The sequence below is a fragment of the Crocodylus porosus genome, unplaced genomic scaffold (genome assembly GCF_001723895.1).
Source record: "Crocodylus porosus isolate Cpor-Errol unplaced genomic scaffold, CroPor_comp1, whole genome shotgun sequence".
NCBI lineage: Eukaryota > Metazoa > Chordata > Crocodylia > Crocodylidae > Crocodylus > Crocodylus porosus.
In genome coordinates this window covers 140,371,475-140,386,204 of record NW_017728906.1, presented here as the reverse complement: position 1 = coordinate 140,386,204, position 14,730 = coordinate 140,371,475, and the positions used below count along the sequence as shown (strand labels likewise).

The 14,730-nt window shown below is 38.2% G+C and overlaps 1 protein-coding gene across 4 annotated transcripts in view; it reads left to right on the top strand.

Moving 5' to 3' along the window:
• Positions 1-10,554, top strand: part of TDRD3 (tudor domain containing 3) — a 154,841-nt gene extending 144,287 nt beyond the window's left edge. For 3 of the 4 annotated variants that reach the window (XM_019529817.1, XM_019529820.1, XM_019529819.1), the window contains exons 12-13: positions 2,701-2,834; positions 10,046-10,554. In XM_019529817.1, the coding sequence (XP_019385362.1) occupies positions 2,701-2,817 (117 nt within the window). In that variant the 3' untranslated portion in view covers positions 2,818-2,834; positions 10,046-10,554. The remainder of the gene's footprint in view (positions 1-2,700; positions 2,835-10,045) is intronic. The other variant, XM_019529818.1, reaches the window with a different exon arrangement.
• The last annotated feature ends 4,176 nt before the right edge of the window (positions 10,555-14,730 follow it).

Sequence of the window (14,730 nt, the reverse complement as noted above, 5' to 3'; positions counted from 1 at the left end):
GATTCTTTCCCCTCGACTGCCTTGTACTCTAACCCAAAGCACTTCAGAGTGCCCCTCCCCTGACTCCTTGCTAATTGACGAGGATGTGTATTCCTCCTTAATATAGAGCTCCACACCCCCACCTCTCTTTCCTATCCTGTCCCTCCTGTACAGCCTATAGTCCTTGACAGTCACCGCCCAATCATGCGTTGCGTCCCACCAATAGAAATAACTATTTCTAAAATAACTTATGGATCATTCAGTTTAGTTCTGAAATCAGCTCTTCAGGTTTCCCTCCTGTTGGCCAGACATGGATGAATCCAGACTGAGTTAGGATCAACCAAAAATAGCCCCTCATCAGTCGGGGTAAGAATATATCCATGCTCGGATCAGATGTTGTTTAGGCATCTCAGAGTACAACTTTTACAACTTTTCAGAATCTCATTATTCTGCTTTTCACGAAACTTTTCAGTGCAGAAGTTTTGTTGAATGCCCTTTGTTTGTACCATAGTATATTCTTCTTTAAGGCATCATAGGACCAGACTTAAAAATGAATAGTGAAGCCATGCTGCCAGTCTGTAGAGCAGGATTTTCTTCAAAAAGAGTTTCTAGTACCTCTTCCATTCCAGTTCAGTCTTTCAACCCATCCTAAAAATAATTGTCTCTACCACTTTCAATCGGATGATATTTAATAGATCTTGTGATTAGGGAATGATTTCTGATATTCATCTTATAACTTCCTCTTTTTTGGAGGTTCTGTTTCTCCTGATTATAGCCTTTTGAGTAAACTGAAAAAAAGAATTCTTATCCTTAGTGTTACACCTTTAAATAATGTAGACAGCTAACTTTTTACCTATTAACCAAACTATATAGTTAGGTATTTTAATCTTCCTTCATAAATAAGCATCTCCAGCTCCTTAATCATTTTTGTTGCTCTTCTCAAAATTCACTGTAATTTGTCACTAGCTTTCTTGTATTAAGGTGCCTCAGACTGAATGCAATATTCTAGATGTAAATACCTCCCTTTGCCATTACTTGATGCCTCTGTTTTATACAAGGGCTATTTTTATCATTACTATATCTGGCAAAACTCATTATTAATTTACAGTACACTATTGCCAGTAGGGCTCTCTTAGCCTGCCTCTCTCTCATCTCCTGCCTCAAATCTGTATTACTGAATTCTTCCCAGATTTCATAGCTTGAATTTTCTGACTTTTAATCTCATTCACATTTTGCTTATGTCTCATCTCTTTAGGGTTGATTTTTCCAACCTTTGTTGATGTATTTGCCAATGTTATCCTCCTTCAGTTTGTTGTTTGTATCACATTGGGAAAAGAATTTCTATTTGTGGGGGAGGTTTGCGTAAATGGTAAAACCCTGATAATATCCAGATCTCGGACTAGGAAAAGCCTACCATATTAAGCCAAGTTGACAACTCTTCATGAAGAGTGACACCCTAGATTTAAATTGGGATCGGAAGGAACTTATTATACCCTACTAATTCTGTGCATTTCTATAAATGTGTGTAATGTCCAAGGCATTTATTTAATCTGTAATATAAAAGTTGAAGCAAAAATAATTAAAAATATGCCCTGCTAAAAGTTAAATATTACTAAAGTTAGGTACAGGCAGCCTCCACTTAATGTTGCTTCACTTAACACTATTTTGCTATAATGCTCATTTTACATTGATACCCAATTCCACTTAGTGCTCAGCGAATTTCATTATAACGCTCACTGTCACCATTTTGGTTTGTCAAAAACTTTTGGTTTGCCTTAACGCTGTTTCTCTTAACGCTCCAGTTTTTTGGGAACTGGTTAACAGTGCTAAGTGGGGTTGTCTGCACTAAGAAGTTGACGGGAAGAAGGGCTATATCATCACATAAAACAGTTGGGAGAGCTTAAGTCCCTCAGACATCCTCTCCCCTTACCTACTCATCACCAGCATTTTTGCCTTTTTATTAATTTTTTTTTCAAAGGTTTTATAAGCACTAATCACAAATTTCACTGGACTGAAAGAATTCATATAACCCATTATAATTTAACCCTGAGATTAATTATGGGCATTGGACTAAAACCCTGGGCAAATCACACTCGGGTTATGGCAGTAACTTAAATTTCCAGGCACTGAATAAGAGCCTGACATGCCTGTTTTAAAATTTTAATTTGAAGTTTGTATGTTTCTGTGTATTTGTGCAGGTGTGTGGGTGCACGTGCACCCCCCCCACACACACACACAGCCCCAAGGCAAATTCATTTGCTGCTAATTGTCTCCTAACTTACCCCCATCCTGGTCCTTATCAGAGTTAGAGTAAGTAACATTAAGCAGTAAGTTTACCCAGTGGAGATTGCTTAAATTCTTGACATTAAGCAGTTTATTACAATAAATAGAACACTTTTGCGTTATTATGTATGGGAGTCTCACATTGATGATGAAAGTTTTGATACTATTCCAGTTTAATTATACTTTTCTGCTTTTTCTCCTACTTGTGAGCTCCAGTTTTGAGACTTGTCTGTCTAGTAGATGGGAGCTATTTATCTGATTTATGTTTTTTGTCTAAATAGGGGCTATTTATCTAATTTCTTAATTTTGATAAAGTAGACTAAGAGTTTTGATGTCAGTGGTTGTTTCCTTAAGTGATGATCAGTGCAAAACAACAATTTGTTTGTGTTTAATGTAATAACATACTTGTGCATTTAAAATAATTTTGTTTACCTACAGGAGGAAGAAGAAACTTATGAGCAAACTCTAGAGTTCCGCAGAGGAGGTGATGGTCAACCAAGACGGTCTACACGACCTACCCAACAATTTTATCAACCCCCAAGGGCTAGAAACTGAATATAGGAAATATAAAGGTAAATATATTGTAGGAAAATATTATTTGTGGTTTTGATTTCAACAAATTATGTTGAATGGGTCCGTATGTTACTCAGTTAAAGGAAAGGAAAATCTTTATGCGATATGTTATTGGAACTTTGTTAATGCCTTGAGTTCTACCACACTACATTAATGAATAGATTGAAGAAATGAAATAAAATACAGTAATTTATAAAGGCACAGTTTTACAGGTCAGAGTTCCTCAAAGATGGGTGTTTCTCATAAAAAATTTAATAAACAAACAATAATATAGTAAAAGCTGCCTTAACTGGCACCCTACAAGCCAGCATGCTCTATTAACCAGCATGCTGGCTTGCGAGGTAAAAGCGAAACTGGAAGTCCCCACCGTGGCACTTCTGGTTTTGCTGAGCCCCCATGGACTGGGGCAAAGCAGCCTGCGCCAGGTTCCCCTCACTGAGCCTCCGAGCCTGCAGGAGAGGCGGCGATGCAGCAGGAGGGGCGGTGGCCTGAACAGGTAAAGACGCCTGTTTGAGCCTCTCACTTAACCGGCATATTTTTGTTATCCAGCCCCCTCCATTCACCATGGGTGCCGGATGACAAAGCTTTTGCTGTTCATGATATAGCCTGCTTTATGTTGGAATCATGGAATTCTTCAAAGGTATTTTAAGTAGGGATCTACCTAAATCATGCCAGAAGTGTGCTGCACAGTGGTTCCTTGTTCTTTTCACCATACATGCTCCCCCAATCTCCCTTAGCTTCTGATTTGGGAGTGGGGCCCTGGCAGTCTCACTGTTAACAACTCCTGATCAGCTGAGAGGTAAAGTAGACAGTTTTATATATGCCACAGGTTTTGCCTTCCAGCCAATCAGTAACAAGCAGCAGGAGGCAAAAACTGTGGCCTGTTTAAAATAAAGGTTTTTGCCTCCTGGCCAATCATGAATGGCAGGGCCATCAAGTTCCCTTGGCCAATCGGTGGTGGGGAAGGGAGTGCAACAAAAAGAGCAAGATTAAAGGAGTCTCTGTGCAGCACACTTCCAGCACAACGTAGGTAGATCCCTAATTATAAGACGTGAGGTTAAAATTCAGTGCTTAGCACATAGATATTTTTACAGCTTAGTATATGTATTTTGTGTTGTTAACTTTTTAAAATAATTGATTTAATAACTATTCTATCTTCAGAAGTTTTTTTTTTTATAGTATTTTATCAAGTTGATTAATAGAACAGAATAATACATAATCTTTTAACTTTTGTAGTTGCTGTCTAATTCAGAAATAATTTCTTGCAACTAGATATATTAAACCATATTTTGGAATTTTTGTTCTATATACTCTTGGGAATACTGAAGTACATTATAGAGGATGGAATAGGTTTCTGTCTTTATAATATGTGCTGGAAAAATGATTCACAGTATCCTACAGGAAAAATAGAAAAAACTGAAACAAACCCCATGCCCCGCCAGTTACGCTTTTGAAAAACTGCTCATGATGGATGATCATTCTTGCTTGATATGTTTGCATTGATAAGTGCTTTATATGCGCATATACGAAGAAAGTAGCCGTCCCCTTGATTCCTTCTGTTTACTTTCAGGTTTTTTTTTCTTAGCCAGATATCTCTTCCTTCATTTCTTGCCCATAAGGTCAAATTCTCCCTTCAGATACAAGGGCCCATAACTTACTGATTTCAGTCTTGCCTACCTTCATCTAAAAGTCTAGACTTCAGTTTCTTTAAGACTTACTAACTCCTGCAAGAGAGCCCACAACTCCTGCATTTGGAGACAACTTTGTCCTTATCTAGTTAGTGAATGGCTGCCCAATTTCAGCATAAAGCAGGGCCTAAAATCTTCACCATTGTTTGAAGCTTTCATAAATGCTTTTTTGCAGCTATAATTTATTAATTTAGCATTTTAAACATTCAGATGACTGATCCCTGGAAAATGTGTCTGGCATTTACACTAATTTAAAAGAAACCACACAATCTCAAAAAAGCAAGTAAGCATAATATTAGTCAGTTAAAAGAATAAAACAGTGAACTCTTGAGTCTTCCACAGGGATTCTGGTTTTCTCCGACTAAAAAAAGTTCCCAATTTTTTAATTAAAAAAGTAACCCAAAATCCACGTTTCCATAATTAAAAAGAAATGCCACCAATACACACATTCACACACACAGGTGTTTCATTTTAATCATAGGGAAATGTGGACTTTAGGTTCCTTTTTTAAATCCAAAAATTGGCATTTTTTTAAAAATCAGAGAATACCAGGGTCCCTGGTCATCAAGTATTTTGTGCCTGTTTACATTCCTTCTATTCTTGGACCTAGAAAATATTTTAAATCTTTAAATGTTGATCAAATGTCTGTCATGGGCAAAGAGAGCTTACTTAAGTCTCACCATCTTTTGTGAGTATTCATAATACATCTCTTTGCCTTGCACCTGAATTTTGAGTAATTAGTTTTACTAAGCAAGAACTTAGTTGGCTTTTGCAAGTAGCTTTGTTGGTATTTCTCTGCATCTTCCACATAGCTCTACATATACCAGTTTTAGCACCACCGCAAGTTTTATCTTCTAAGGGTTTTGAGGCCTAAGGATTTGACTTCTATGTTGCTTGCATATTTCATCCAGTAACTATTTAGTGCAAAATGCATAAAAAGCATGTTGGAGCAGGAAGCAGATCTCATGACTTCCTCCCTCCCACAAAGGTGTCCTCTTCCCTGGACTGTAGTCAGGTTCCATCTTGCTCGCTCCCTGTCTGACTCGTGTATTCTTCCATGAAGTAGACCAGCTTCAACAAGAGCAATGGAAGATGTCCTCAGCCCTACTGAGTTCATTACCTGTTGTGGTTAGGGAACTATGGTTTTAGCACTCCTGTAGCTGAGGAGGAGGGAGGTAGAAATCTACATCTCACACTTTCTGGAAGAGTACTCTTAAGGTTATTGTGAAAAATATTTGTGTGTCGGTCTCCTACTTCTACCCAGCTTCAGCTGGTTTTTGGCTGTCTAAAGAATGAGGCTTGTGCAGAGGCTAGGTGCATTCTAGAGTTCTAGTAGTATTCAGAAGTCTGGGTAGCCATTTGATATTAATTGAGCATGTACACTAGGCTGAGTTTAGTCATCTAGCAGGTGTTACAGGCAAAAATGGGGGTGACTAACAAAAATAGATGCTTTAATGTTTTTGTGGCTGATGTGTAAGTTGAAATAGAATTCTATTTATTGAATAAGGTGCTTAAAAGTGCCACTTAGAAGCCTTAGAGGACCAGGGTATTTGAATCGGACCTTTTTTAATGGGGCTAATAACCCCCTTATTTTAAGATGAGCAAATTACTGAATGATGAGAGTTAAGAGTAAAATTTTCTAGTAGGTAGGTTATTCTATAATTACTCTCACTGGATTTGCTGTACCCTTCTTTGGAAGACTCTCTTACTGGCTAGAGAGAGAGAGAGAGAGAGACAGGATATTGGTTTAGATGATTAGTTAGTCTGATCAAGTGTGACAAACACCATCTACCTAACACTTTTCTAAAATCCCAAATGCGGTTCTTATGGGAGATGGCTACGTTTAGGTGTGAACTTTACAACAAAATGCACTCTAGGAGTTAATGTATATTTTTAAAACTCTATACTTGATTTTAAAAGAAAATCAGGAGCAATTTTAAAAACATCTTGTGAGGTTGAGTACAATTTTTCAAAAAGTATTTGTTTTTTAAATGACATCTTAAATTAATTATCCTAGTATGTTTAAAACTCTTGCTATTTTTCATCCTCACAACTTAAAACACCATTTCTCAGCTCAAGAAATGAGATATTTTCTCTCCCTTATTTCTGCCCAGAAGCTATTTACTTGAAAATCTGCTCAAGGAAGATACTTCCAGTAGCTATTTGTCATTCAAAAGTGGGGTTATAGGCCAAATACAGAATATGGCCACTGGCAGCTTAAAGTCTGTTAAAAACTTGAAGACTATTTGGGTGTCGGTCTAACTAACTAACCAACTAACATTATCAGTCTTAATACAAGATGGTATTTTGCATTTGCATCCATGCAAAGCAAATATCAAGCATAATGGAGATTATGAGCATCTAATATTCTTTGCCATTGACAGCAATTGACCATGAGACAATGTAATTAGCAGACTGACTGATATGTAGATGAAAAGAATTGACTTGTTCTTTTTGCCTGTTATAAGGAGAAACATCAAGAATTATGATTACATATACACTGTTTAAAATATAAAACATAGCATATAAGGTTTCAATACCAAACAAAACTAATTATGAGTAAGAATATAATATGAAATATAATAAAATATGATCCACTTTTACACCAGAAATGAATTACTTAAAACCAAATCACACTTAATTATTTGGCTGTCTGAGTGAATTCATTAATTAGGGGGGAGATTTACCATACTTACTCAAGTCTGAGATGTTTCTGATTTTAAGACAACCCTCTACAATAATTAGATTCTATGCATGGAAAATGTATTAATTTCTTGTAATTTTTCCATGTATAGTATCTAATTATTGGAGGGTTGCCTCTAATAAATCCCTCCCTCTGCTGCAAGAGGCAGGCAGTGGGGAGGCAGGTGATGTGGGGAGGTCAAGCAGCTTGCCCGTGCTGCTTGTGCCTGTCCCTCTGCCACATCTGCCCCCTGCAGCATCTGCTCCTTATTCCCCCCCTGACTTCACCCTCCCGTACTCCCTTCTCCTGCACTTTAACCTTTGCTCCGCATTGGTAGGCTTCACCCTGTTCTATCCTGGGGCACTAAGCATGCCTCCAGCATCCAGTCATGCTGTGTACCGCTGCTATGGGACTGAGTTGGAGAGCCTGGCAGTGTGGAGAAAGGGTAGGGGGAGGGAAAGGGTCCGGTGAGGGAACAGAGCCTGGGTGGGACTGCATGTGAAGAAAAGGCTGCAGGAGTGAGCTGGTGATGCTGGGGTGAGCAGACAGCAGCTGCAGGTATGGCGTCAACCCTGGGTAGGGGCTGGAGCCTGAGCCACAGCAGCTGCCTTTCTCCTCTCTTGCCCCTAACCGGCCTCCTACTTGATTCTGGGATGGGCTTTTTTCCCTATGTTCAATGGTGGGAGAAAAACCTCATCTTAGAATCAAGTAAATGTAGTATTTATATGAGGTCAGTGAATGCTTATATTTAAGCTTACATATTTTGTAATATTTCCAGGTAAGTCTTCAAACTTATTCCTCCTGGTCTCTGTAATGCAGTGAGGTTTCCCAAAAGGTGTTTGCTGATAAATCCTTTGAACAATGAAAGGACTGTGTGAGCTTGATCTAATGTAATAGGTGAAAGGCTCTAAATGTTGTCCTGTTTGTAGATGACATCAGAGGTACAGAGGCTAGAAATATATTTCTTTCTTTCTGTTGCTTCTTATAACTTTTAATGGGGTGGCATTTCATCTGAAAGGCATAATTTGATACTGTTTTGGCATGGAGTGAAAACCTGATAATTGTTCCATTTAGAAGTTTCATTAAAGGTAAATGTAAGAAACTCATTGGGGGTTAGCTTCATCTTAATTTGCCTTTCTATGTTTCTCCCTAACCCTACACGGTTAGTTAGTTATTGCTCCTCAAGGAAGTAGTTTGTATTCTTTATGCATTTTATGTACAGTTTAATTTTGTACAAGCATTAAACAGCTTCTGTAGAAGCATTAAATAGCATGCTGAAATTATAATAAAAAATTTTTAAAGCTTTAAAAGAGAGGTATTTTTTTTAATGCCTGCATCCCATTTGCAAAAGCAAATCAGAGTTTAGAAAGGTGTAACAATTGTATTGCTATCAAAGGATACTGATACATGCCATCATGGCATGTATCAGTATCCTTTGATAGCAATACAACTGTTATTTTTGCAAGTTTCATGTAGCAATATAAGCATAACAGTACCTCCAGGTTTAACCCTGTTTCATTCAGAATCAAAGTTAGGGTGATTTAGTTCACTTGTATTGCCAGAAGCTCAGGCAGATGTAACAGATCATAGTAGTTGCTACACATGTTTGCCATGCCCTTAGATTAAGACTTATTAAATGCTAAAAGATTTAAGTTCCTAAATGCTTGACCAATTATTTGAAAATGGGACTTGGGTTCATTTAAATAGTTTACTTCCAAAATGTTTTTCGTTATTTATACACATACACCCCTGCCGCCTGCCTGGAGTGCAATCCAATGCAGCCTTGGCCCGCCTGCGCACCCCCCCCCCCGACCAGATTGGTGGGCACACGCTATGCCCACCTGGACTAGCGGTGGGAGCACCAGTGGGAACTGATGGTTGAGCTACCAGCATGCAGTGCCAGGAGCTGCCCCACGCCCACCCAGCCCTGGCTGGGCAGCGCTTATCTCAGTCCTCCCTCACCACAGGGGGCGTTGATCTGCCCCACCATGCCCCTTTCCCCTCCCCTTCCATCACTTAGCAGCAACATGTAGTATCAGCTGTCGTAAAGATGAAACCCATGTTGGAATGTCAGAAAGAGGTGTCAACTTATAATGGTAAGTGACGTTCATTGCAACTCAAAGTCGTAAATTGAGGACTGCCTGTAACACCGCTTATTCTGTCTGTTCAGAGCACTCTGGTTGTTTCAGTAAGCATTGTGATTGGCTGCTGAGTCAACCAATTAGAGTGCTCCTGACAGACAGACTAAGTCTATTATTATTACAGATTTGGTCATCACTTCCCTGTGCTCAGGGAGAGTAGCGTCTGGCAGTAGCTGCAGGGAGAAAAAGTTGGGTGACAGAGGGCAAGTGGGCCACCTGAACCTCCTTCCCCCAAATTTATTTTCCCTTCTATATTAGTGGAAGGGGAACAAATTCAAGGCAAACCTCCAGTAATTAAATTCTATACCTGGAAATCATATTAAACAGACATTTCTCATTTAATTATCAGAAGGTCATCTTTTATATTTGAGTAAATATGGTATTTCCTTATAAATGCAGTTTAAGATATGATAGGCATATTTTGCGGGGGGGGGGTGATATCTTTTATTGGATCAAGTGTATAGTTGGAATAAAGTTAGACAAGCTTTCTAATGCAAGGCATTCCTCAGGCCAGCTGAAGAAAAATGTTTTGCATTTAAAAGCTTGCCTTTTGCATAATTCCTGGACCATCATGGCTACAGCACCAGCCTAACGCTGAGCGTCTATACATATTCTTTTGGCTGAAAAATAGGGATAAAGTGATCATTGCTCAAAAGGCAGAGATGTTGGTTGATTACATGTCTTATCTTTTCATTTAGCAGTTTTCTCAGAAGAAAAGTCACTGTCTCGCTGATAGCCCCATGTTGCTCAAGACATCTAGAAGAACTGACTTTTCCTAAGGAATAAGATGCAATACAGAAGGCTGGCGTGATCAGGACAAACTCAGAAATGACCACGCAAAAGAGACTTTTTAAAAGTTCTAGTTGTTTGAAGCAAAGTACTTTTTACAGATGAAAGAAGCAAATTGTTATTGCTGCCATCAATAAAACCACAGTGCACTATTCCATTCTTTGCCTTGTACTTTTTACTGAGCTTTATGCTTTATGCTTTTTATTGCATTTGGAATGTTCTTTGTTTCAGTCTTCCTTCCATTAGAGTAAATAGCAAAATTGTTCTCAAAAGGCAGGATTGGGCCTTTCACATTAAATTATTTTTAGGGTAGCTTTTATAAAACATGTTAAAATATCCCTGCTAATTGTCCTAGATGAGACCTTAGAAATATACTTGAATGGTTGAATGACTGATTATTAAATACTAGCTTTCTTAATATTTCAGAATTTGCCTTTTATTGCACATTGTTAGAAGAGAAGTTGGCCCCCTTTGGGGAATCTGCATTTCATTTTAATCCATATATTTGTGTTATATGCACTGAAGAGTATGTAGTATGTTGAAATTAAAGTCTTGTGCATGGGACAAGTACAGGATTTGCAGTCTACCCATGTCCAAATTAAGCTTAATTTTGATATTAGTAAGAGTGAAATGATATCTTATATTTTGTGCTGGTTCAGTATACAGGGGTGAATTTCAAGAGGTAAGTATGAAAGTGTAAGTAGTTATGATTTCCTGGGCAGCAGGAGCTGGACCACTCTCTACTAAATTTCTTGGTATGCAAAATTCATCAGGAGCTTTCAATCTACCAGGGAAAGTATGCTGTAATTGAATTCATATAGTATATACAGTATATAATTTATTGTATGCTTACAGATTTGCTTCAGTGCTATCAGAGGCATCCCCATTGCAGCCAAACTTTAAAGTTAGCATATCCATTAGTTTTCAGGGTCAACACTTCACAATACATGTGAAGTGAATCACAATGTCTGGACTATATTTGTGAATAGATTTGCCACTCCAATAATTCCTAAACCATGAACACATGGCCCATATTGGGCAAACATACTGATGAAGACCCACCACAAGGATAGGTTAGAGCAGTCCATTTGAATAAGAAATAACACATTTACTTGAATATAAGATGGCCCTGATTGTAAGACACCCCCACCAGGTAATTAGATTCTTTATGGAGAATTGATCAATTTGATATAATATTCCAGAGAATTGTTAAAAAATCTTGACATAAAACAAATCTAAAAATATTATCTATACTTTAGCAACCTTACGTGGAAACTCTTCACTAAATAAAGTTACCTAGGATAGTCAGCCATCTAGCTTAATGAAGGTTCCTACTTCATATTCCAAACCAGTAACTGAAGACCAGGGTCAGTCTAATCAGTTCAACTAAATTTTACTCATAACTACAATGACCAAATACTTAAATTATAGGTCTTATGTACTGGCCTCTGTGTGATGTTCAACCATACAGCATTACAGTTGAGGCCACTTAGTCACTATTCAGCTTCACAATGTAGGAAGCTAATAGTACTACTTAAAAAGAAGTTGTTTTTTTCCAGTAACAGTAGTGTGTGTGTTAGAGCAAGTATTATTAAGGACAGAGCCTTACAATCAGTATACCAAAGCAATCCATGAAATTGAAATTTTTACATTGCTTTGAATCTCATGCCATGAACTGAATCCATAAAATATGGGAAAGAGTAGTCTGATTTAGTGTTATGAAAATGAGATACAAAATCCATTTAATTTTACATATGCAGATTCAAAGAATCAGTAGAAAATAATATGCTATTCATCTCTGGTACACTTGGGCAATTCTGAAATTACCAATTATGCAAGTACTGTTGATCTATATGTAAAGGAATGACTACAAAGCCACTGATATTTATAAAATACTGAGGGCAACCTCCATGTCTCCTTTTTCTCTTTAACAGCTTGCTTAGGAAAAAACAGCTAGGAAGCCAGTGTACCCAGCCACTTGAAGGTTCTCACAGTATAAACAGAAAAAAAAAATCATTTTGCATGTTTTGTCTGCTCAGCAGTGGAGTAGCTATCTTCCATGTGTTTGAATAAATTTATTTAAAAGTTGTTCTGATTCAGACTTCAAGTATTGATTTTACTGGATAGGGAAAGCTTGAATCAACCTATTTCTTATATACAGGACTTCTTAAAAAATAATTTTTAATATTTTTAAACCGTATTTAGCTACTAATTTTTCTTGTTTGCATAATGCCATTTTATAAAATCCTATATACATAAAAATACACATGTTGACATTTAAATGTTGTTGGTATTATTTTTGAGCATTTTTACACATGCTCTGGAGGAGGGGAGGGGTGCTTTTAATTAGAGCGGCTGTGAGAGTTGTTCTAATTAAAGTGCCCTCAGTGTATCAGTGTTCATGTTTTAAAATGGTGGTGGGGGTGGTTTAAAGCTTATTGAATGAATTTTAAAGCACCTCTGCCACCATTCTGAAGCATGGGGACACTGATGCATGAGATGTGGAGACTGGCTAATTAGCATGCTCCATCAGAGTTGATTAATTGAGTCTGCTCCAATATGCTGTAATTACAGTGTGTCGGAGCAGCCCCCTAGCATGTCTACAGGCACCTCGTGTTATTAGTTAGATACTGTATTTATATAATGAGGTTCTCCCCCAATCAGCATGGCGGTGGGGGAGCCCCTCATACTTAGAGGCCAGTTACAGACATGGCTTGTATACTGGTTTATGTGCATAAATACTGGTCTACACCTGTAACAGAACAGGAATTTGGCATGCATAGCAGCCTCCTGATGCCCTCCCCATGCAATTTCTGCTCCGCTGAACTTCTCCCTTCCCCCCTAGTGTCAGACACAGCTGGCTCTGGGGTGGGCTGGGTTCTTTCCTGGGATTGAAGCACGTGCAAACACCTTCCCCTGCCCAGCCAATCAGTAGTGCCAACACTGCTTCATGGCCAGGCAACGGCTGAGTTTCCATGGGCTGTGCTTCAGGATGGAGCAGCTCCAGCATCATCTGACAGTAAGCAGGGGAAAGAGGGATGCTGAGGGGAAGAAGCCAAAAATACAGAGAACAGGGGCATAAGGGGCAGGGACTGAGGGTTGTTTGGGGAGAAGAAGCAGAGGTTTGGGAAGTTGGTGGGGAGAGGCAGAGTGGGAGGAAGGGGGAGGTGCAGATGCTGGGGAGAGCTGGGATGGGGATTCAAGGTGGCTGAGGGGGCAGGAAGATTTCAGGGGGAAAAAGTGGATGGGACAAAGGGCAAGGGAGCCACCTGACCCCCACCCCCTCCAGCCAGTGCTTTTCCTCCTATAGCTGGTGGGGTGGGGATTCAAGACAACCTTTCAATTCTTAGATTTTATGCCTGGAAAACTATAACACATTTATAAATTTTCCATTTATATAATTTAATTATTGCGGTGGGGGGGTTGTCTTATATTCAGGTTCATCGTATATTAGAATACATACGGTACATTGAGACTTGCTTGTGCTTGTTAGACTTTTTCACTCCATTTTTTCCTTCCAGAAAATAAAAAACCTTAGCGAGTAAAAAGACTTTCAAATATAACCTGAAAGTTAACGCACTCTAGTTTGGGGTAAGGGAAGTAAATTCCAGTCCTGAAGGACCTCCAGTGAGAGCTTTGTGCTGCTAGACTTCAGACTTCAAGTTTAGCATACATTTGTTTGTTTTCCCCTTTCCAGGAGCTTCTGGCATTTTGCAAAATAATGTAATCATTTTAAATTATGATTTTTATTTTATATTACTGTAAGATAATTATATAGATACAAGTAAATTTTGGTCTGAAAAGTCATTTTTCACAGCAAACAATTGAAATGATCAATTTTCACCTTACAGATGTTTAATGGATGTTTTCAGTTTTCTTGAAATTGACCTATAATTGAAAGATTTGGGTTTTTTTTTAATTGGTATTGTCTAATATAAGCGCATACTGTTGGAGAAATCTTTGACCAGCTCTAACTGGAGTTCATTAATTCAAATGTTTCTACTTATTTTATTTATCAAGGCAGAGACCTAGGGAAAGGGATAAATCCTCAAGGTATACAAATGTAAAACCATATTAGATTCCATGAATAAGACGGTTACCTGGAATTTATTCAAAGTACGTGGAAGATCAAAAGTTTATTTAACACATTAAATATTCCCAAGGCCTGAATTAATGCTAAATTAGCAAACATCTATGTTTGTCTATTAATTGAAGTGTGATCTTCTCAAGTTAGTATTAGTTAAGTATTGCTGAAAGATAAAATGCCTGAATGTTGTGGAAAAAGTGCTCTTCTTGGCAGAAAGCGTCCTTTTACTCTGTGTTTTTACAGCAGCTAGTATAATGTGGTATTGGTCCCGTACTAGGAGTGCAAGTAAGAAAAATAATAACTTAAAATCTTTACAAGTGTAGGTAGAACAAAGTACTGCACTGTCACTGATCTCGGGTGATCCAGAAGTAGTGAATGTTACAACTGGACTACTGGACTGCACATTTTAATAAATCAAAGTCAATCATTAAGCGAAGAGATTTTCTCTTCTGTTTGTACAAGACCCTAGCACAATGGTGACTCAATCCAAATTGGAGCTTTTAGGCA